The following is a 23,177-nucleotide window of genomic DNA, read 5'->3' on the forward strand; positions in this document are numbered from 1 at the left end:
ATCAATACACAGAAATCACTTGCATTTCTATATACTAATAATGAAAAATCAGAAAGAGAAATTAAGCAATCGATCCCATTCACCACTGCAACAAAAAGAATTAAATATCTAGGAATAAACTTACTGAAGGAGGCAAATTGTACACAGAAAACTGTAAGACACTAATGAAAGAAATCAAAGATGATATAAACAGATGGAGAGATGTTTCATGTTCCTTAGTAGGAAGAATCAATATTGTGAAAATGACTATACTACCAAATGCAATCTACAGATTCAATGCAATCCCTATCAAATTGCCAATGACATTTTTCACAGAACTAAAACAAAAAATTTCACAATTCATATTGATTCACAAAAGACCCCGAATAGCCAAAGAAATCTTGAGAAAGAAGAATGGAGCTGGAGGAAACAACCTTCCTGACTTCAGACTATACTATAAAGCTACACTCATCAAGACAGAATGGTACTGGCACAAAATCAGAAATGTAGACCAATGGAACAAGATAGAAAGCCCAGAAATAAACCCATGCACCCATGGGTACCTTATTTTTGACAAAGGAGGCAAGAATACACAATGGGCCAAAGACAGCCTCTTTGATAAATGGTGCTGGGAAAACTGGACAGCTACATGTAAAAGAATGAAATTAGAACTCTTCTAACACCTACACAAAGATAAACTCAAAACAGATTGAAGACCTAAATGTAAGACCAAAAACTATAAAATTCTTAGAGGAAAATATAGGCAGAACAGTCGATGACATAAATCGAAACAAGATCCTCTATGATCCACCTCCTAAAAGAATGGAAATAAAAACAAAAGTAAGGAAGTGGGGCCTGATTAAACTTAAAAGCTTTTGCACAACAAAGGAAACTATTAGCAAGGTGAAAAGAATGGGAGAAACCCTCAGAATGGGAGAAAATAATAGCAAATGAAGCAACTGACAAAGGATTAATTTCCAAACTATAGAAGCAGCTCATACAACTCAATACCAGAAAAACAACCCAATCAAAAAGTGGGGAAAAGACCTAAACAAACATTTCTCTAAAGAAGACATACAGATGGCTAACAAACCCATGAAAAGATGCTCAGCACTGCTCATTATTAGAGAAATGCAAATCAAAACTACCATGAAATATCACCTCACACTGGTCAGAATGGCCATCATCAAAATGTCTATAAACAATAAATGCTGGAGAGGGTGTGGAGAAAAGGGAATGCTCTTGACTGTTGGTGGGAATGTAAATCGATACAGCCACTATGGAAGACAGTATGGAGATTCCTTAACAAACTAGGAATAAAACCACCATATGACATAACAATCCCATTCCTAGGCAAATACCCTGAAGAAACCAAAACTGAAAAAGACACATTATCCCATTGTTCATTGCAGCACTATTTACAATAGCTAAAACAAGGAAGCAACCTAGATGTCCATTGACAGATAAATGGATAAAGAAGTTGTGGTACATATACACAACGGAATATTACTCAGCCATAAAAAAGAACACATTTGAGTCAGTTCTAATGAGGTGGATGAACCTAGAATCTATTATACAGAGTGAAGTAAGTCAGAAAGAGAAAGATAAATATCATATTCTAATACATATATATGGAATCTAGAAAAATGGTTCTGAAGAATTTATTCACAGGGCAGCAATGGAGAAACAGACATAGAGAATAGACTTATGAACATGGGGAGAGGAGAGGAGAGGGTGAGATGTATGGAAAGAGTAACATGGACACTTACATTACCATATATAAAATAGATAGCCAATGGGAATTTGCTGTATGGCTCAGGAAACTCAAACAGGGGCTCTGAATCAACCTAGAGGGGTGGGATGGGAGGGAGATGGGAGGAAGGTTCAAAAGGGAGGGTTCATACGTATACCTATGGCTGATTCATGCTGAGGTTTGACAGAAAATAAAATTCTGTAAAGCAACTATCCTTCAATAAAAAATAAATTCTTAAAAAAGTTATTACAAAGTAATGAAGATAATTCTCTGCACTGTACAATATATCCTTGTTGGTTACCTATCTCTATACATAGTAGTTTCTATCTCCTTGTCCCATAGCCCTATCTAGCCCCTCCTCCCTTTCCTCTCCCCACTGGTAACCACTAGTTTGGTTTCAATGTCTTTGAGTCTGTTTCTTTTATGCTATACGCATTTGCTTATTTTTAGATTCCAAGAATAAGTGATATCATAGAATATTTGCCTTCCTCTGTCTGACTTACTTCACTAGGCATAATATTCTCCAGGTCCATCCGACTGTTGCAGACAGGAGCATTTCATTTTTTCTATGACTGAATAATATGCCGTATCTTCTTTTCCCATTCATCTGTTGAGAGGACTTAGGTTGCTTCTGTATCTTGGCTATTGTAAATAAGGATGTTATGAACATTGGAGAGCATGCATTTTTTTGAATTAGTGGTTTTTGTTTTGTTCTGGTTATATACCCAGGAGTAAAAATGCTTGAACATATGGAAGATTATATGATAGAGATCATATCGTAGATCATAAGGTGGAAAAGCTCTATACATTAGGCAAAAACAAGATCTGGAGCTACCTGTGGCTTAGATCATCAGTGCCTGATCACAAAATTCAAGCTTAAATTGAAGAAAGTATGGAAACCACTAGGCCATTCAGGTATGACTTAAATCCCTTATAGTCATAAGGGAATATACATTATACACTGGAGGTGATGAATAGATTCAAGGGATTAGATCTGGTAGACAGAGTGCTCGAAGAACTTTGGACAGAAGTTTGTAGCATTGTACAGGAGGCAGTAACCAAAACACTCCCAAAGAAAAAGAAATACAAGAAGACAAAGTGGTTGTCTAAGGAGGCCTCACAAATAGTTGAGAAAAGAAGAGAAGTGACAGGCAAAGGAGAAAGGGAAAGATACACCCAAGAAAAAGCAGAGGTCCAGAGAATAGCAAGGAGAGATAAGAAAGCCTTCTTAAGTGAACAATGCAAAGAAATAGAGGAAAACAATAGAATGGGAAAGACGGGAGAGTTCTTCAAGAAAATTGGAGATACTGAGGGAAAATTTCATGCAAAGATGGGCACAGTAAAGGACAGAAGTGAAAGCCACTCAGTTGTGTCTGACTCTTTGTGGCCCCATGGACTGTAATTCTCTAGGCCAGAATACTGGAGTGGGTAGCCTCTCCCTTCTCCAGGGGATCTTCCCAACCCATGGATCAAACCCAGGTCTCCCACGTTGGAGAAGACTCTTGAGAGTCCCTTTCACTGCAAGGATATCAAACCAGTCCATTCTAAAGGAAATAAGTCCTGAATATTCATTGGAAGGACTGATACTGAAGTTGAAACTCCAATATTTTGGCCACCTGATGTGAAGAACTGACTCATTGGAAAAGACCCTGATGCTGGGAAAGATTGAAGGCATGAGGAGAAGGGGACAACAGACAATGAGATGGTTGGATGGTATCATCGAGTTGATGGACATGAGTTTGCTCTGGGAGTTGGTGATGGACGGGGAAGCCAGGCGTGCTGCCCTCCATGGGGTCACAAAGAGTTAGACATGACTGAGCGACTGAACTCAAAGGGCAGAAATGGCAGGGACCTAACAGAAGCAGAAGAGATTAAGAAGAGGTGTCAAGAAGAACTGTACAAAAAAGGTCTTAATAACCCAGAGAACCATGATGGTGTGGTCACTCACCTAGAGCCAGACAGCCTGGAGTGTGAAATCAAGTGGGCCTTAGGAAGCATTACTGTGAACAAAGCTAGTGGAGGTGATAGAATTCCAGTTGAGCTATATAAAATCTTAAAAGATGATGTTGTTAAAATGCTGCAACATGATAGCAAATTTGGAAACTTCAGCAATGGCCACAGGACTGGAAAAGGTCAGTGTTTATTCTAAACCCAAAGAAAGGCAATGCCAAAACGTTCGAAATGTTTGAACCACTGTACAATTGTGCTCGTCTTACATGCTAGCAAGGTAATGCTCAAAATCCTTCAAGTTGGGCTTCAGCAGTATGTGAACTGAGAAATTCCAGATGTACAAGTTGGATTTAGAAAAGGCAGAGAAGCCAGAGATCAAATTGCCAACATCCATTGGATCATAGAAAAATCAAGGGGATTCCAGAAAAACATCTACTTCTGCTTCATTGACTACACTAAAACCTTTGACTGTGTGGATCACAACAAACTGTGCAAAATTTCTTAAAGAGGTGAATACTAGACAACCTTACCTGCCTCCTGAGAACCTGTATGTGGCTCAAGAAGCAACAATTATAACCAATGCTCAGTGCGTAATGAATCTGCCTACAATTCAGGAGACACAGAGATGCAGGTTTGTACCCTGGATGGGGAAGATTCCCTGGAGGAGGAAATGGCAACCAACTCCAGTATTCTTGCCTGGAAAATCCCATGGACAGAGGAGACTGGCGAGTTATAGTCCACGGGGTCACAAAAATTGGACATGATGAAACAAAACAATGGAATAATGGACTCATTCAAAATTGAAAAAGGAGTATGTCAAGGCTATATATTGTCACCTTGCTTATTTCACTTCTATGTAGAGGACATCATGTGAAATGCTGGGCTGGATGAATCCCAAGCTGGAATCAAGATTGCCAGAGGAAATAACAACCTCAGAAATGCAGATATGAAAGAGCCTCTTGATGAGGGTGAAAGAAGAGAGTGAAAAAGAAGGCTTAAAACTCAACATTCAAAAAACTAAGATGATGATATCTTGTCATCAAGATATCATGATGGCATCTTGCCATACTTCATGGCAAATAAAAGGGGAAAAAGTGGAAAGAGTGACTGGTTTTATTTTATTGGGCTCCAAATCACGGCAGATGGTGACTGTGACCATGAAATTAAAAGCCACTTGCTCTTTGGAAAGAAAGTGAAAGTTGCTCAGTCTTGTCCGACTCTTTGCAACCCCATGGACTGTATAGTCCATGGAATTCTCCAGGCCAGAATACTGGAGGTATTTCCCTTCTCCAGGGGATCTTCCCAACCCAGGGATCGAACCCAGGTCTCCTACATTGCAGGAAGATACTTTACCAGCTGAGCCACAAGGGAAACCCAAGAATACTCTAGTGGGTAGCCTAGCCCTTCTCCAGCGGATCTTCCTGACCCAGGAATTGAACTGGGGTCTCCTGCATTGCAGGTGGATTCTTTACCAGCTAAGCTATGAGGGAAGCCCAGAAAGCTATGACCAATTTTGCTTGCTGTTGTTCAGTGTCTCAGTCGTGTCTGACTCTGTAACCCCATGGACTGCAGCACGCCAGGTTTCCCTGTCCTTCACCATCTCCCAGAGTTTGCCCAAACTCATGTCCATTGAGTCAGTGATACCATCAACCATCTCATCCTCTGTTGTCCCCTTCTCCTCCTGCTTTCAATCTTTCCCAGAATCAGGGTCTTTTCCAGAGTCAGCTCTTCTCAACAGGTGGCCAAAGTATTGAAGCTTCAGCTTCAGCATCAGTCCTTTCAGTGAATATTCAGGGTTGATTTCCTTTAGGATTGACTGGTTTGATCTCCTTGAAGTCCAAGGGACTCTCAAAAGTCTTATCCAGCATCGCAGTTGAAAAGCATTAGTTTTTTGGCACACAGCCTTCTTTATGGTCCAACTCTCACATCCATACATGACTACTGGAAAGATCATAGCTTTGACTATATGGACCTTTGTTGCAAAGTACTGTCTCTGCTTTTTAATACGCTGTTAAAGTTTGTCACAGCTTTTCTTCCAAGGAGCAGGGTCTTTTAATTTCATAGCTGCAGTCACCATCCACAGTGATTTTGGAGCCCCCAAAAATAAAGTCTGTAAGTGTTTCCATTGTTTCCCCATCTTTTGCCATAAAGTGATGGGACCAGATGCCATGATCTTCGTTTTTTGAATGTTGAGTTTTAAGCCAGATTTTTTCACTCTTCTCTTTCACTTTCATCAAGAGGCTTTTTTGTTCCCTTTAGTTCTACCTCTACTTTCTTGTAAATTCCATTTGCTTGAAATATTTTTACATCTCCTCATTTTAATTCTCTGTGTGTCTTTAGCTCTGAAATTAGTCTCCTATAGCCAGCATATAGATGAGTTTTTTTGGTTTAAACCAATAAGCCACCCTTTGTCTTTTGATTGGGATGTTTATTTCATTGACACTTAAAGGATTGATAAATATGTACTTTTGGCATTTTATTTAATTTATTTTTTTTAGCTTCTAATAGCATTATTTTATTCTTTCATTGGCTTTTTATTTTTTTTTAAATTTTATTTTATTTTTAAACTTTACAATATTGTATTAGTTTTGCCCAACATCGAAATGAATCTGCCACAGGTATACCCGTGCTCCCCATCCTGAACCCTCCTCCCTCCTCCCTCCCCATACCCTCCCTCTGGTATAGATCAGTCTTACTTTTGGCATTTTATTGTCTTCATTTGTTTTTATAGTTCTCTGTTAATTTCTTCTTCTTTTTATTTCTTCCTCTATAGTTTGATGATTTTCTTTAGTAGTATGCTGGGATACACTTTTACTTTTAACTTTCTGAAGTTGGGGTGTGCCTTTATGTTTGATGAAAAGTCATAGTTTTATTGGCAAGATTTTTCTAGATTATTGATATATTTCTTATTGACACATTGAGTTTTTTGATAACATAAGTTTGATAACATAAATTGTTCGCTTCAATTCTCAAAGGTTATGTGGTAAATATTTCCTTAGCAATATTCAAACTTTCACTTGTCCTTAATAAATTTCCTTCCATAAAAAATTCACTAAATCCCAGTGAATTCTGCCCATTTTTATGGGACTTAATTTTTAGTTTGTTCTTGAAAGGCAGAGTCAAATCTTGGAAAATAAACAAATACATGAGATTTAGTGAAAAAAAATAAGCAGACCAATTACTTTTTGGCTTCACATAGAAAATAACCAGGAGCATATTCCAAATTAACTCCAGGTATTCAGTAACTAAGGGAGGAATGATAATTGAGAGAGGCTTCTTAGATAAAGCTTTGGGATAGATAGGCACAAAAGGGATTGGAGGACAAAAATCAAGAAAGGGGACCCAGATTTTAAAATATTTACCCAATTAAAAACTCAAAAAGATTTTGAATAGACATTTCTCCAGAAAAGATATGCATATGGTCAAGACACACAACATCATTAGTCATCAGGAAAATGCAAATCAAAACTGCAGTGAAATACTTTTCACATCTACTAGAATGCTGATAATCAACATGACAGAGAACGACACGCATTGGCAAGGATGAGGAGAGACTGGACTCTTCATACATTGCTAGGTTTCTAAAATGGTGCAGCCACTTTGGAAAACTATCTGGCTATTCCTCAAAAAGTTAAATGGAGTTAATATACAAATAAGCAATTCTACTTCTACGTATATACCCAAGAGAACTGAAAACATTTCCAAGCAAAAGCTTGTACGTGACTATTTATTTATAACGGTCAAAAAGTAGAAATAATTAAAATGTCCATCAAGTGATGAATGAAGGAATGAAATGTCTATAAAATGGTGTATTATTCAACTATTAGGAGGACATAACTACTGATTCATGTTGTAAACTGAACCTTAAAATTTTTGTGCCAAATGGAACAATCCAGACCCAAAAGGCCACGAATTATATAAATCTGATAATTTAAAATGTCCTGATTAGATAAATCCACAGAGATAGAAGATAGCCTAATGATTTCTGGGGGTTAAAGAGAGGAGGCAGGGAAAAGGAAGAGTGGAAAGTCCTGTTGATGAAGATGGGGTTTCCTTTTGGGGAGATGAAAATGTTCTGAAATTAGAGTGGTGATTGATGAATAACTTTTGACTAAACTAAAAGCTATTGAAAGGTGTACTTTCAAAAGATGAACTTTGTGTATGTGAATAAACTGCTAAATAAAACTGTAATTAAAAATATGTGCAGAATGCCCAAAGAAACAACTGAACTGTACATGAATTCCAGGGGACAAAGAATGGCTCCTGAGTTCACAGTTGTGGGCAAAATGGGGCTGTTGGTATATGCACTGCAATGCAAAGTGAGACTAGCTTTCTCCATCTGTGTTCCAGAATCTACTATTTGGTGACTGATGGACTTTCATCTGTCTCTCGCAGTGTTGTGTTTTGGGGTTGGTCCGGCAACTAAGGGTGGTTCTGTGTGATCTAGCCCTGTTATCAGAGAGCTGTGAATAAATAATACTGTAGCTTTGCGTTAGTAACTCTTATTCTTCATATATAAATTGTTATTTTTTCTACATCAGCACTAATAACTGGATAAGTAAACAAATTTATTCTCAATAAATGAAAATTTACTGAGGGATTTAATTATGGTGTGTTTGGGGATGAGATGTGACTTCTGATATGAAAGGTTGTCAATGGAGGATGGGCCAGTACACTGCAGTTGGTACGTACTCTATATGTGGAAGAAATTACATGGTTTTGATGGATTCATTGTGTCAGTGGCCACCCTGTGTCCACATGATTTTCTCTATAGCACCGTAGTATCCTTTTAATCTTAAACAGGACTGGTCTTGTGGCTTATGTTCACCAACAGAATGTGTTGGGAGTAATGGTGTGCTAGTTCTGAGTTTAGACTTCAAGAAGCCTTGAAGGCTTTTGAAAGGCTTTTGCTTGTTCTCTGGTTGCTGTCTCGGACACGTGAAAAACCCATTGCTAGCCTGCTGAAGGGTGAAAAAAATCACATAGAGAGGAGCCAAATCAGTCTAGTTGTTCCAGCCAACATTCCAGACATGTAAAATAGCCCAGCCAGGGTTAACCACCAGGAACTCATAGTTAACTGCAGGTTGACAGATGAGCCCAGATGAGATCAGCCTAGTCAAGCCCAGGTGAGCAGAACCAGGTACTTATCTGTAGACTCACGATAAATGGAACATTTTTTAAAAAATATAACACTGAGTGTTGGAGGTGTTTGTAATGCAGCAAGAGCTAACTGATAAAGCACAGGTAAAGGGAAGCTTGGGCAGATCAACGAAAGCTTCCTAGAAGAAGTGAAATTTATTCTATAAACCTCAAGTTCAATCAGAGTTAGGGAAAAGAGAGAACTTGAGTGTGTGTATAAGTGTGTTTTCAGGAGGGTTCAAGGAAGGGAAACAGAAAGTTTGAATCTAAGTAGTTGAGGGAATAGTATTTAAAAAGCCCAGAAGGTGATAAGGCAGGAGTGGAGAGTTACGTACAAACCAAATCATGTAAGATCTTAAACATTTATTATGGGATTTAGACTTTATCCTGAAGACAGCTGGGGTTGTTTTAAAGGCTGTTAATCTCAGTTTTGTTTGTATATGATCAGTCTGGCTCCAACATGTAGAAATGGTTACATGATTTAAAACTAGAGGCTGCAAACCATTTAGAACCTTGGCAGGTGGGAGGAGATGGAGGCTGAAACTAGCATTAGCAGAGGGGATAGAAAGAGAATGGATCCGCAGGCTATTCCACAGGGTCAGAACTGACCCAGGTTGGTGGATTATTGGAAAGGGGATGAGGGAGAGGGGACTGTCAGGAATGATGTCCACCTTTTGTCTTGGGCAACTGAATTGATAATGATTTTATTCTTTGATGTAGAAAACAAAGGCTATAGAGCAGGTTTGAGTGTAAAGAAATTCGGTTTGGTGCATACGGTATGCGGCAGGTTCAATTTTCCACAGATGGCCGTGCATATATTTTCATATACTTCAATGTGAGTGACATTGCTCCCAAAGTGAAATGTGTGTGTGAAATGTGAAATGTGCATGCTTGCGTGCATGTGCTCCATTTGACTTTTTGTGGCCCCTGGACTGTTGTCCGCCAGGCTCCTCTGCCCATGGAATTTTCCAGGCAAAATACTGGAGCGAGTTGACATTTCCTCCTCTAGGGGATCTTTCCAACCCAGGGATTGAATTCACATCTCTTGCATCTCCTGCACTGGCAGGCGGATTCTTTACCACTGAGCCACCTGGGAAGCATTTGGAGGCCTATGAGACATTCTCATAACTCACATGTATATTTCTTTTTCAAAAATCAACATGGCAGACTCTTTTTTATCTTTTGTATAAGAAAACTTACGTCAAATACCCTGTCAGTGCTTGTCACATCCATTCTTTGTCAAAAAATCCTTTGACAGTTTCGCCTTCCTTACCTTTGGTCGAAGAAGGAAGGGAATAAGGGAGAGTCCTGAATACAGGAGCAACTGGCAAGTTCAATGCCACTCCGGATGGAGGGGTGGACTGGCAGAGTGCTGGCAGCCGGGCCCTTGAGCACAGGCACTGCAGCCTCTGGATTTCCTGCACAGGCACTAAAGCGCCCCATGAGGGTGGGCATTATGGCCCTAAAAACTGGCATCAGAGCTGCTCCCACCTTCCTGCCCATCAAAAGAAGCTTGCTCCCAACACCACGAAATAATAGCTGGGTTGTGTTAAGAAATTTTTATTGTTTCCTTTGGATTTGTGATGAAAGCACATAAAATTACAAGTGGAAGAAACATCATGCCACAAAATTGCATAGAATTATTACAAAAATGTGAATTATGCATTTTAAATAATTTGAGATAGAAGAACCAAAATATGTACATTTTAAGAGCTTCAAATATTTTGTCCTATCTTTTTTTTTCTTCTGAAAAGGCAAAAGTCACAATGTCCAATCCATCACAAACAATATTTATACAGTGCACAAGCGCAACATTAAATTCAAAGTAATGCAAGCAATGGCCCTTTCTTTTGGAATTATTTAATGACTGCTTATCTATCACAGGAGTATTAATTAATGTATGGTGATACTGAAATGTTATAATGAACTGTTAAAAACCAAAACCACATGGCATGTCATTAGAACTTTGAAAATTGGTTTACACGGCCAAAACCACGCTATTCTCAGTAGTGTAAAGGATCAGAGGGGCACAGTCTAATTTAATACACAGTTCTACTCTCTATTATAGGAAAACCACAGTACAGAATTTCACACATTCAACAAGGAACAAGGCAAATACAGAAAGGCACAAACTGCACACCATATAGACCCTTTTTCTTTATCTTACTCTAGTTCAAGTAATATTAATATTATTAAATGATAGTATCACTGTAGTAGTTTCAATGATGCAAGATGGACAGTGTTACACACTAGCCCCACAACTGCAAAAAGTGTTACTGTACAGATTTAAAAATGTGATTACAGGAAATGGCCAAATACAAACGTATTGCAAAGTGGTTACAGTCACTAAGATAATGGACTCCAACTACTGAACAGTTTTGTGTAAGTCAAGGTTATTCAACTTCAGTCTATCTCTGGACTAAAATGTGATACGACGTTCTGTAATAATCACCACTGTGTGTTTTGGTTATTAATGCTATTGTTAGTTCATTCTTCTGCAGTTTTATACAGTCTGTAATTTTGTTTATAAAAATGCAGCATTCTATTTTGACCATTCTTGCTTCCTTATGATTAATGCCTTTCTTTCAAAGTGCAAAAGTTGAATGATGTACAAAAGTGTTCTCATTCAGTAGAAGTGAAGCTTTATTAAGTGTCTAATTAACACCCCAAATCCTTTAGATCAAAATATAATCATCTCCAAAGGGGATGGGATTTTTTTCCCCTTGTGTCTCCCTAGATGTGTTTTTTTTAATCAAATACTTTTTCCTAATGTTTGAACTAAGCCTTCATTTTGATTAAAACTTAATCGTGATCCCTAGTTATTGCTTAAAGTTAAATAGAATAATTTTCATAAAAATATGAAATTCTTGAAACACAATTTTCAGGACACAACTAGCTTTTGTGTTTTAAAATGTTTTGCTAAGCTACAATCAGGCAGGTTTTTTTAAAGTAAAATAAAACTGAGCATCTTGCTTCAGGGCTTTAACTTCAATGCTACTTGTGTTACTCTCTAATTATATTTTCCTCTATATAATTATTCTCTCTTAAGACCTTTCAATAATGTTTTAGATCCATTTTATTATAATATAATTTGTTTCTCTAACACCACTTAACATAGGAACTTAATTAAAAAACAGTTAAGTGAATTAAATGTACATAGCAAATATATAATGAAAGATTTTTTAATGTGAGAAATAAATTGAAATCTGTCAGACATAAAAGTTATGGAAAATACTAATACATTTCCATATTGCTGTCCTATATATTTTTGTATATTCTTACCATTAAAACAAGCTTAAAATACTTAAAATCCAGTTTTTGATCTTGCAAAATACACATCAAAACCATATTCTAAGTTTTCAATCTACCTCAACTTGCATCAAAATCTGTCAACTGTTTCTTAGAATTTTGACACAATTTAATTTCCATATAATCTATATGTTTGACCGTTTTCTTCTCTATGTTGAATTTGGTTTTAAGTCTTGTGGAAGAGATTTGGGTCATTGCCAATTAAGAAACTCATATCCAAACTCATATGAATGTGTGTGTGCTGTGTATGCACTTATATGGCTGAGTGCATATATATATACATGGAGATTAACTTGTAACATTTATATGTAGGTCTGTGTAGTCTCTAGATAAATATTCAATCTTTATCTCTGTATTAAAATAAAGGAACCATAAAGAAGTCAGACAGCAAAATGACTGCTGGAACCTGTTCACTCTGACTGAATCTCTGCTCAACAGACATTGGCTCAATGAGTTTTATTCAACTGAACAGATCTTTGCAGTTTTTTTTTTTAATGATTTTAGGCCAAGGACCAATGAATACCCAGACTCTGAGTGCAATAGTTGACTCAGATAGCACACTGCCTGGAAGTGTGCAGCCACCTTGCTCATGCAGCCAAATGTACAAGCCATGTTGTCAAGTCTGGAGATGGCTTCACTGAACATCAAGGCAGAAAGCCGGCATATTAAGTCACTGTGGTATCCAATAAAGCCGTGTCAGCAACAAGTACATTGATGCCTCTATGATAAATAAATCAGCAAACAGCAAGCCACCAGTGCTTGCAAAGCAAAGGATGAAACAATTTAATACGCATGTTAACCCAAAGATATGGTAGCTGAGGGGCAGTTAGGGGAAAAAAAAGCTCAAAGTTGGCTGTGCAATAGTGTTAAATAATGCTATGCATTTCTCAACTATTTCTATTACTTTGACATACTTTACACCAGAGCTTCAAATAAAAACATGAGCTTGCTTTTCTTCAAAGAAGACACTATCCTTCATTAAATGTTCCATTGAGCCTGGAAGTTACCTGCTTTGAATGTACTATTAGAAAGAAAACCAGAAGCCCACATACATGCACTCTTTACTAGCAGATCTGCAGTAGTTTCCACATGACACATGGAGCTTGGGCACAGGAAGCTGCATGGATCCTTCTGGAACTCTCCCTCCAGGTGGATTTTAATCTAAGGGATGCCTCTCAGGAAGATGCTCCTGGGCAGTGATCTTTGTAAGAAGAGAGAGTTTGATGGAGCTGGAGCGACAATGCGTGTTCTGAAGGCCTGGCAGGAATGATCACAGAGGGGTATCAAACTCTTTTCCTGGGTTTTCTCCTTCCAATTCTTCACTGGAAGGAGGCTTCTGGTTTAGTTTTCCAGAGTCTGAGGTCATCAGGGGAGGGGCAGAGCTGTGATTGCTGTCTTCACTAATCTTCCCTTTCATGGCTTCCTGCACAAATTCCAAAATCTCCAGGGGCAGCCTTTTGAACTTGTCTTGGTATTCCTGCTCCAGTTCCACCTGTAGCTGGGAGACAGCAAGAGACAGAGGGTGATTTTATGTCATTTAGGTTTCTATGAACACCCATGGAGGAGCTCCTTGAGAGATGGACAAAGACTGGGGAGGAATCAATTAATTTTAATGTCATCCACTGGTCCCTACTATGGAAAATTCTTCAAGGATGGAAATACCAGACCACCTTACCTGTCTCCTGAGAAACCCGTATGCAGGTCAAGAGGCAACAGTTAGAACCAGACATGGAACAATGGCCTGGTTCAAAACTGGGAAAGGAGTATGTCACGGCTTTGTATTGTCACCCCACTTGTCTAAATTCTATGCAGATTACAGCATGTGAAATGCTGGACTGGATGAATCACAAGCTGGAACCAAGATTTCCAGGGAGAAATACCAACAACCTCAGATATGTAGATGATACCACTCTAATGGAAGAGAGTGAAGAGGAACTAAAGAGCTTCTTGATGAGGGTGCAAGGAAAGGGTGAAAAAGCTGGCTTAAAACTCAACAATCAAAAAATGAAGATCATGGCAACCAGTTCCATCACTTCATAGCAAATAGAAGAGGAAAAACTGAGAACAGTAACAGATTTTATTTTCTTGGGCTCCAAAATCACTGCAGATGGTGACTGCAGCCATGAATTAAAAGATGCTTGTTCCTTGCAAGAAAAGCGATGACAAACCTAGATAGTGTATTAAAAAGCAGATACATCACTTTGCTGACAAAGGTCTGTCTAGTCAAAGCTATGGTTTATCCAGTAGTCATGTATGGATGTGAAAGGTGGACCATAAAGAAAGCTGAGCAATGAAGAACTGATGCTTTCAAACTGTGGTGTTGGAGAAGACTCTTGAGAGTCCCTTGGACTGAAAGGAGATCAGACCAGTTAATCCTAAAGGACATCAGTCCTGAATATTCACTGGAAGGACTGATGCTGAAGCTGAAGCTCCAATACTTCGGCCACTTGATGTGAAGGCCCAACTCATTGGAAAATACCCTGATGCTGGGAAAGATTGATGGCAGAAGTGGGTGACAGAGGGTGAGATATTTGATGGCATCACTGACTCAGTGGACATGAGTTTGAGCAAACTCCAGGAGATAGTGAAGGACAGGGAAGCCTGGCGTGCTGCAGTGCATGGGGTTGCAATGAGTTGGCCATGACTTAGCAACTGAGCAACAGCAATAACAACTGGTTACTTATAGAGAAGATGTAAATCCGAGGGGAGTTGGACATGTCATTTGTCCTTACCTAAAAGTCAATTCTGAGTTATGTGTGGCAAAATAAAGTTAAAGGCCATTTATTTAATATAAATACATACATGCAGAGGTGGGTCTGCTGAAAAAGTTTACAGAAGTAATCTGCCATGATGTGAAGTTCTTAAATTTAGAGACTGGCAACTCCTGATAGCTGGGGGTGCAAAGTCAGGCAGAAGTCAGGCTGTGAGAGCCAAGGAGTCCACTGGAGTCGACAGATGGTCAAGGAGTGGGCTTTATGATGTGCAGCCTCACCCAGAGGCTGGGGAGCCAACACTTCTAAACAGGAGCTCAGTGCGTTTCACAAACCCGGCATAGTTAGGCAACCAACTTGAACTTCTATAGTGACTTCTTTTATCGTATCTTTATTCCTTTTTTAATTCTAATTTTTATTTGCCTTGTAAATTGTTTCAATTGCATTTTAAACTGCCTTCAGATTTATCTGTTTAATGTTCTGGAGAACTTTCAGTATTTCAAAATTATAGAACTTTTCTTCAAATGCAGACGTACGGTGGCCTCAGCCATAAAACAGGTAAAAGCCTGGAGTCTGGCTGAAATGGGGTGAGGAGAGGTGGGTGCTCCCTGCTGGGAAGCTCTGCTGAGCAGAGTTCAATTGAAACCCAGAATCTTGAATAAAATTCTCTTTGTTTATCGAATGGTAAGCAGGGGGCTTAATCTTAGAAGCCGCATGTGAGACCAAATGCTTTTTCTAAATGCCCAAGATCTTGCATTTCTCAGCAACTCACAGGTAATTCCCATGTGGATGTGGCTGATTGATCCCTGATTCAGACACCCTGATGATCTTCCTGTCCTGGTTCTACTCTGAGCTCCCAGTTTTGCTTTGGTCTTGACTTGGCTGTATGTCTTCCATCTGCAACTTCAGGGCGGTCTGAACGCCGAGGAACGCCGAGGGCACAGACAGTCCTCAGGGCACCTGCCCCACCATGTCCTGATTCCCTTTTCTCACCCACATTCTGGACAGCACCAGCAGCTTGAAAACATCCCCTTTAGTTCACTTGCTTTTTCTCCTTGCTTCTATGCCAGGGAAGTATGGCCAAACTTTGTTATTTAATACTGAGCAGTAATCCCTTATCTACAATTCTAAAATCTCCGAGGTTCTATAATTAAGAAGCTTAAAAATTTGTCACAAAATGGTCTTTGTGACACTAATTGATATAAGCCTATTTATCAGTTCAGTTCAGTCGCACAGGCATGTCTGACTCTTTGCAACTCCATGGACTACAGCACACCAGGCTTCCCTGTCCATCACCAATGCCCAGAGCTTGCTCAAACTCATGGTCATCAAGTTGGTGATGCCATCCAACCATCTCATCCTCTGTCATCCCCTTCTTCTCCTACCTTCAATCTTTCACAGCATCAGGGTCTTTTCCAATGTGTTGGCACTTCGCATCAGGTGGTCAAAGTATTGGAGCTTCAGCTTCAACATCAGTCCTTCCAAAGAATATTCAGGACTGATTTCCTTTATTATTGACTAGTTTCATCTCCTTGCAATCCAGGGGACTCCCAGATAGTCTTCTCCAACTCCACAGTTCAAAAGCATCAGTTCTTTGGTGCACAGTTTTCTTTAAGGTCCACCTCTCACATCCATACATTCAGTTGAGTTCAGTTGCTCAGTCATGTCCGACTCATGTGATCTCCAAAACTGCAGCACATCTGCCCATCCAATCATGATCACTGGAAAAACCATAGCCTTGACTAGATGGTCCTTTGTTGGCAAAGTAATGTCTTTGCTTTTTAATACACTGTCTAGGTTGGTCATAAGTTTCCTTCCAAGGAGCAAGCGTCTTTTAATTTCATGGCTGCAGTCACCATCTGAAGTGATTTTGGAGCCCAGGGAAATAAAGTCTGACACTGTTTCCATTGTTTTGCCATCTATTTTCCATGAAGTGATGGGACCAGATGCCATTATCTTCATTTTTTGAATGTTGAGTTTTAAGTCAGCTTTTTCACTCTCGTCTTTCACTTTCATCAAGAGGCTCTTCAGTTCTTCTTTGCTTTCTCCCATAAGGGTGGTGTCATCTGCATATCTGAAGTTACTGATATTTCTCCCGGCAATTTTGATTCCGGCTTGTGCTTTATCCAGCCAGGCATTTTGCATGATGTACTCTGCATATAAGTTAAATAAGCAGGGTGACAATATACAGCCTTGTCATACTTCTTTCCCAATTTGGAACCAGTCTGTTGTTCCATGTCCAGTTCTAATTGTTGCTTCTTGGTCTGCATACAGATTTCTCAGGAGGTAGGTAAAGTGGTCTGGTATTCACATCTCTTTTAGAATTTTCCATAGTTTGTTGTGATCCACATAGTCAAAGTCTTTGGCATAGTCAATAAAGCAGAAGTAGATATTTTTCTGGAATTCTCTTGCTTTTTTGATGATCTAGCGGATGTTAGCAGTTTGATCTCTGGTTTCTCTGCCTTTTCTAAATCCAGCTTGAACATCTGGAAGTTCACGGTTCATGTACTCTTGAAGCCTGGCTTGGAGAATTTTGAGCATTACTTTACCAACATGTGAAGTGTGCGTTAGTCACTCAGTTGTGTCCGACTCTTTGCGACCCCTAGCTTGTGAGATGAATGCAATTGTGTGGTAGTTTGAACATTCTTTGGCATTGCCTTTTTTGGGGACTGAAATGAAAACTGACCTCTCAACTCCTGTGGCCACTTGCTGAGTTTTTCAAATTTGCTGCAATATTGAGTGCATTCAGGTATGGTCTAAATCAAATCCTTTACGATTATACAGTGGAAGTGACAAATAGATTCAAGGATTAGATCTGATAGACAGAGTGCCTGAAGAACTATGGATGGAGTTCATGACATTGTACAGGAGGCAGTGAACAAGACCATCCCCCAAAAAAGAAATGCAAAAAGACAAAATGGCTGTCTGAGGAGGCCTTACAAATAGCTGAGAAGAGAAGAGGAGCTAAAGGCAAAGGAGAAAAGGAAAGATATATCCATCTGAATTCAGAGTTCCAAAGAATAGCAAGGAGAGATAAGAAAGCCTTCTTCGGTGATCAACATGAAATAAAGGAAAACAATAGAATGGGAAAGTCTAGAGATCTCTTCAAGAAAATTAGAGATACCAAGGGAACATTTCATGCAAAGATGGGCACAATAAAGGACAGAACCGGTATAGACCTAACAGAAGCAGAAGATATTAAGAAGAGGTGGTAAGCATACACAGAAAAACTGTACAAAAAGATCTTCACGACCCAGATAATCACGATGGTGTGATCACTCACCTAGAGCCAGACTTCCTGGAGTCTGAGGTCAAGTGGTCTTAGGAAGCATCACTATGAACAAAGCTAGTGGAGGTGGTGGAATTCCATTTGAGCTATTTCAAGTACTAAAAGATGATGCTGTGAAAGTGCTGCACTCAATATGCCAGCAAATTTAGAAAACTCAGCAGTGGCCACAGGACTGGAAAAGGTCAATTTCATTCCAATCCCATAGAAAGCCCGTGCCAAAGAATGTTCAAACTACTGCACAATTGCACTCATCTCACACGCTAGCAAAATAATGCTCAAAATTCTCCAAGTGTGGCTTCAACAGTACATGAACCAAGAACTTCCAGATGTTCAAGCTGGATTTAGAAAAGGTAGAGGGACCAGAGGTCAAATTGCCAACATCTGTTGTATCATAGAAAAAAGCAAAAGAATTCCAGAAAAACATTTACTTCTGCTTTATTGACTATGCCAAAGCCTTTGACTGTGTGGATCACAACAAACTATGGAAAATTCTAAAAGAGAGGGGACTACCAGACCACCTGACCTGCATCCTGAGAAATGTGTATGCAGGTCAAGAAGCAACAGTTAGAACTGGACATGGAACAACAGACTGGTTGCAAATTGGGAAAGAAGTATGACAAGGCTGTATATTGTCACCCTGCTTATTTAACTTATATGCAGAGTACATCATGGGAAATGCTGGGCTGGATATAGCACAAGCTGGAATAAAGATTGCTGGGAGAAATATCAATAACCTCAGATATGCAGATGACACCAACCTTATGGCAGAAAGTAAAGAGGAACTAAAAAACTTCTTGATGAAAGTAAAAGAGGAGAGTGAAAAAGCTGGCTTAAAACTCAACATTCAGAAAACTAAGATCATGGCATCTGGTCCCATCACTTCATGGCATAGTTAGAGAAACAATGGAAACAGTGACAGACTTTATTTTGGGGGGCTCCAAAAACACTATAGATGGTAACTGCAGCCATGAAATTAAAAGATGCTTGCTGCTTGCAAGAAAAGCTGTGACCAACCTAGACAGCATATTATAAAGCAGAGACATTACTTTGCTGACAAAGGTCTATCTAGTCAAAGCTATGGTTTTTCCAGTAATTATGTATGGATGTGAGAGTTGGACTGTAAAGAAAGCTGATTGCCAAAGAATTGATGCTTTAACTGTAGTGTTGGAGAAAACTCTTGAGAGTCCCTTGGACTGCAAAGAGATAAAACCAGTCAATCCTAAAGGAAATCAGTCCTGAATATTCATTGAGAAGACTGATGCTGAAGCTGAAGCTCCAATAGTTTGGCCACTTGATGCAAAGAACTGACTCATTGGATAAGACCTGATACTGGGCAAGACTGAAGGAGGGAGGAGAAGGGGATGACAGAGGATAAGGTGGTTGGATGGCATTACCAACTTAATGGACATGAGTTTGAGCAAGCTCCAGGCATTGGTGATGGATAGGGAAGCCGGGCGTGGTGCAGTCCAAGAGGTACAAAAAGTCAGACACTACTGAGCAACTCAACTGAACTGAACTGAACTGAGTGTAGCACTTTTACAGCATCATCTTTCAGGATTTGAAATAGCTCAACCAGAATTCTATCACCTCCAGTATTTTTGTTTGTAGTGATTCTTCCTAAGGCCCACTGACTTTGAACTCCAGGATGTCTGGCTCTACATAAGTGATCACACCATCATGGTTATCTGGGTCATTAAGATCTTTTTTGGTATAGTTCTTCTACCACCTCTTTTTAATATCTTCTGCATCTTTTATGTCCATCCATTTCTGTCCTTTATTGTGCCCATCTTTGCCCATCTTTGTATGAAATGTTCCCTTGGTATCTCTAATTTTCTTGAAGAGACCTCTAGCCTTTCCCATTCTACTGTTTCCCTCTCTTTCTTTGCACTGATCACTTAGGAAGGCTTTCTTATCTCTCCTTGCTATTCTTTGGAACTCTGCATTCAGATGGATATATCTTTCTTTTTCTCCTTAGCCTTTTGCTTTTCTTCTCAGCTATTTGTAAGGCCTCCTCAGACAACCATTTTGCCTTTTTGCATTTATTTTCTTGGGGATGGTTTTGATCACCACTTCCTGTTCTGATGTCACAAAACACCATCCATAGTTCTTCAGGCACTCTGTCTATCAGATCGAATCCCTTGATTCTATTTGTCACTTCTACTTTATAATTGTAAGGGTATTTATAATCATAAGGCTATTCGTAACCATTGTTTAATCCCACTTCATGTGAATATCCATACATGGTACTGTAGCTATATTAATTTGCTTGATTATGAGGGTGACCCAGGCCCCCTTGGGGTATATCATGCTTATGGTATATGCATCATATTCTCTTTCTAAAATCAGCAAATTTATGAATTTTGAAAAACAAGACGTCCCAAGAGTCTTGAATTGTGGATATATTTAAATGGCCTTTTTTTTCTCTTTTCATATCAAAAAGTACCTAATAAAATTGCTTGGCCTGAGTATTGAAAGTTCCCTATTCTCCTCAAATATTAAATGTCGGGCATTTATGAATATGTTTTGCTGGCATATGAATTCCAATCAGCCAGGAAGGAAGCGTGCTATGACAGTGATACCCACAGGGCCCTGAGGGTCACACTGCCATGATGGTCAAGTCACCTTCACAGACAGCTGCACCCTCAGGGTCAGGGGACAAACCATGGGAGGATCAGACGCAAGACCATGGCCAGTTCCTCCCCAGGTTGGGTTTTTACACTGTCCCACTCAGGCATAAGTGAAATCTCAGTGTGGTGTCTGATGTTTTCCATTTACCTCCATCCTGACCTCATCATGGATTTGCCTCAGTTTTAGTTCAGCAACATGGACAATTAAAGTTTTGCTTCCAAGGAATGTAGGGAAAAGGAGGAAAGCATGGAGCCCTGTATTTAAGAAACAGCAGATTTCATTTAGGTTAGTTTGGGCAGCCTTCAGCTATAAATATATTGTACCTGACCTAGCAACCAATTTCTCTTAGATGACTGGTAGACAAGACCGCATGGTGCCTGGTAGGCTGTTACTTTTTTTAATTTATGAAAAAAAAAAGAAATGTGAGAAAATGCCAAATAAACATTTAAACTAACATTTTCTAATAATATTTTAATAATCTAATTTAATAATTATGATTTTGTACCCAGTTCAGATATGTGGCTATTTTTTCTCACACCACCAAGCAATCCTCTGTGACCAGCTGGGTGTCCTACAGTTAAACTCAGTTCTGACATGATTTACCTGGAGATAGAGTCAGATCACACAGTTTAGGGGCTCAGTCCACAAGACTGTGCCCTGCCCTCACCCCCACCCAACTTTAATGCCGATCTTAAGTCCAGGTTGCCACCTGTACTTCTGCCTGACCTGCTCTAGTTTGGAGGCTCCCAGAAGCCCCTCACTGGGATCCGTTTCTTTGAGAACTTAGCGAAACATTTTACTTACTAGATCATCGGTTTATTATAAAGTGATTTAACTCAAGAACAGCCAGATGTACAGAACAAGGTATGGGAAAAAGGCACAGAACTTGCGTGACCTTCCCAGGTGGGCCCCTCTGCCCAGTCTCCACCTGTTCACCAACCTGAAGAGCTCTGAACCCAGTCCTTTGGGTTTGTGGAGGTTTCCTATGTAGTCATGACTGATGTCACTCCTTGCCTTTGGTGACTGAACTCCATCTCCAGACCCTCTTCTCTCTCCACAGGTCGATAGGAAGTACCTGAAAGTATCAACCCTCCAATCACTAGAATGGTTCCCCTGATAACCAGTCCCATCCTTAGGTGCCTCCCCTAAATCACCTCCCTAACATAACAGAAGGAGAAGGCAATGGCACCCCACTCTAGTACTCTTGCCTGGAAAATCCCATGGACGGGGGAGCCTGGTAGGCTGCAGTCCATGGTGGGTCGCTAAGAGTCAGACATGACTGAGCGACTTCACTTTCACTTTTTACTTTCATGCATTGGAGAAGGAAATGGCAACCCACTCCAGTGTTCTTGCCTGGAGAATCCCAGGGATGGGGGAGCCTGGTGGGCTGCCGTCTATGGGGTCGCACAGAGTCGGACACGACTGAAGTGACTTAACAGTAGCAGCAACAGCAGCAACATGACAAAAGACACCTTTATTGCTTTTAATACTTAGGAATTCCAAGGATTTCAGGAGTTCTGTGCCAGGAACTGGGATGAAGACCAAATGCATATTCCTTATTATAAATCACAATATCATGATAATAATAATAATCTAATTGTAATTTTTTAAATTTAAAAATTGATCCAATTGTGGCTAAACTATAATTTTGGTAGATTCCTCCTTTTATCATGGGTTAGTTTATTATGGGTTTATTATGCTCTAAACTATTGTAATAAATCCAAATGATTAATTTATAAGCTAAATTAAATGTACATTAAATTGCCATATATTTCACTCTTAAAAAGTCTTATTTATTAGTGAATTACAAAAGTGCATTTATTATTGAATTCCAACTTAGAGCTTTTCTTTTTTTATTTTTCTTGTAAATGGAACACTTATTCATTGTAAGAGAAAACATGAAAACTATGTAGTGCAAGATCTGGCTCTGTTTCCTAAAAGCCCCATTGATGAGGAATCTAGAGCTATTCTGGTCCGAGGGTTGCAGAGTCAGGTGTTCGGGGGAAAAGGCAAGTCAGGAAAAAAAGAGAAGTGGGCTGTGTGCAAGGAAGTGGGCATTGGGGAGGGCACACCAGTCTAAAAGATCTAACAGGGGTGCCAGACCCTCGCTCAGACAGAAGCTTGCCAGATTCTAATTTTCAAGAGAAGTCAGACATGCAAATTTTCATGTAAGATCTCCTGAGTTTTTATTACTGGCAATCAATTCAGTTCACACTCATGAGTCCTATTGTGGAGAGTTTCTAACTTCTCTCCTCACAGACTTAAATGTGACTGAGATCAGAGGACCTGAGAGTTTGGGTCCCACTGTGGAATTTCAGTTTGGACCCCTCTTCATTTTTTCTCCCTACAATCGTGACCACCACCATTTACTATTGATTACTCCCTGCTCGTGTCCAGGGGGATGATCTCCCATCTAATT

General features: G+C 39.6%; 1 protein-coding gene across 2 annotated transcripts in view; it reads right to left on the minus strand.

Moving 5' to 3' along the window:
* Nucleotides 1–10,365: 10,365 nt before the first annotated feature.
* PLCB1 (phospholipase C beta 1) overlaps nucleotides 10,366–23,177 on the minus strand; it is an 856,985-nt gene continuing 844,173 nt past the window's right edge. Inside the window, exon 32 of one of the 2 annotated variants that reach the window (XM_027560329.1) lies at nucleotides 10,366–13,628. In XM_027560329.1, the coding sequence (XP_027416130.1) occupies nucleotides 13,401–13,628 (228 nt within the window). In that variant the 3' untranslated portion in view covers nucleotides 10,366–13,400. The remainder of the gene's footprint in view (nucleotides 13,629–23,177) is intronic. The other variant, XM_027560330.1, reaches the window with a different exon arrangement.

The sequence above is a fragment of the Bos indicus x Bos taurus genome, chromosome 13, assembly GCF_003369695.1.
Source record: "Bos indicus x Bos taurus breed Angus x Brahman F1 hybrid chromosome 13, Bos_hybrid_MaternalHap_v2.0, whole genome shotgun sequence".
Lineage (NCBI taxonomy): Eukaryota > Metazoa > Chordata > Mammalia > Artiodactyla > Bovidae > Bos > Bos indicus x Bos taurus.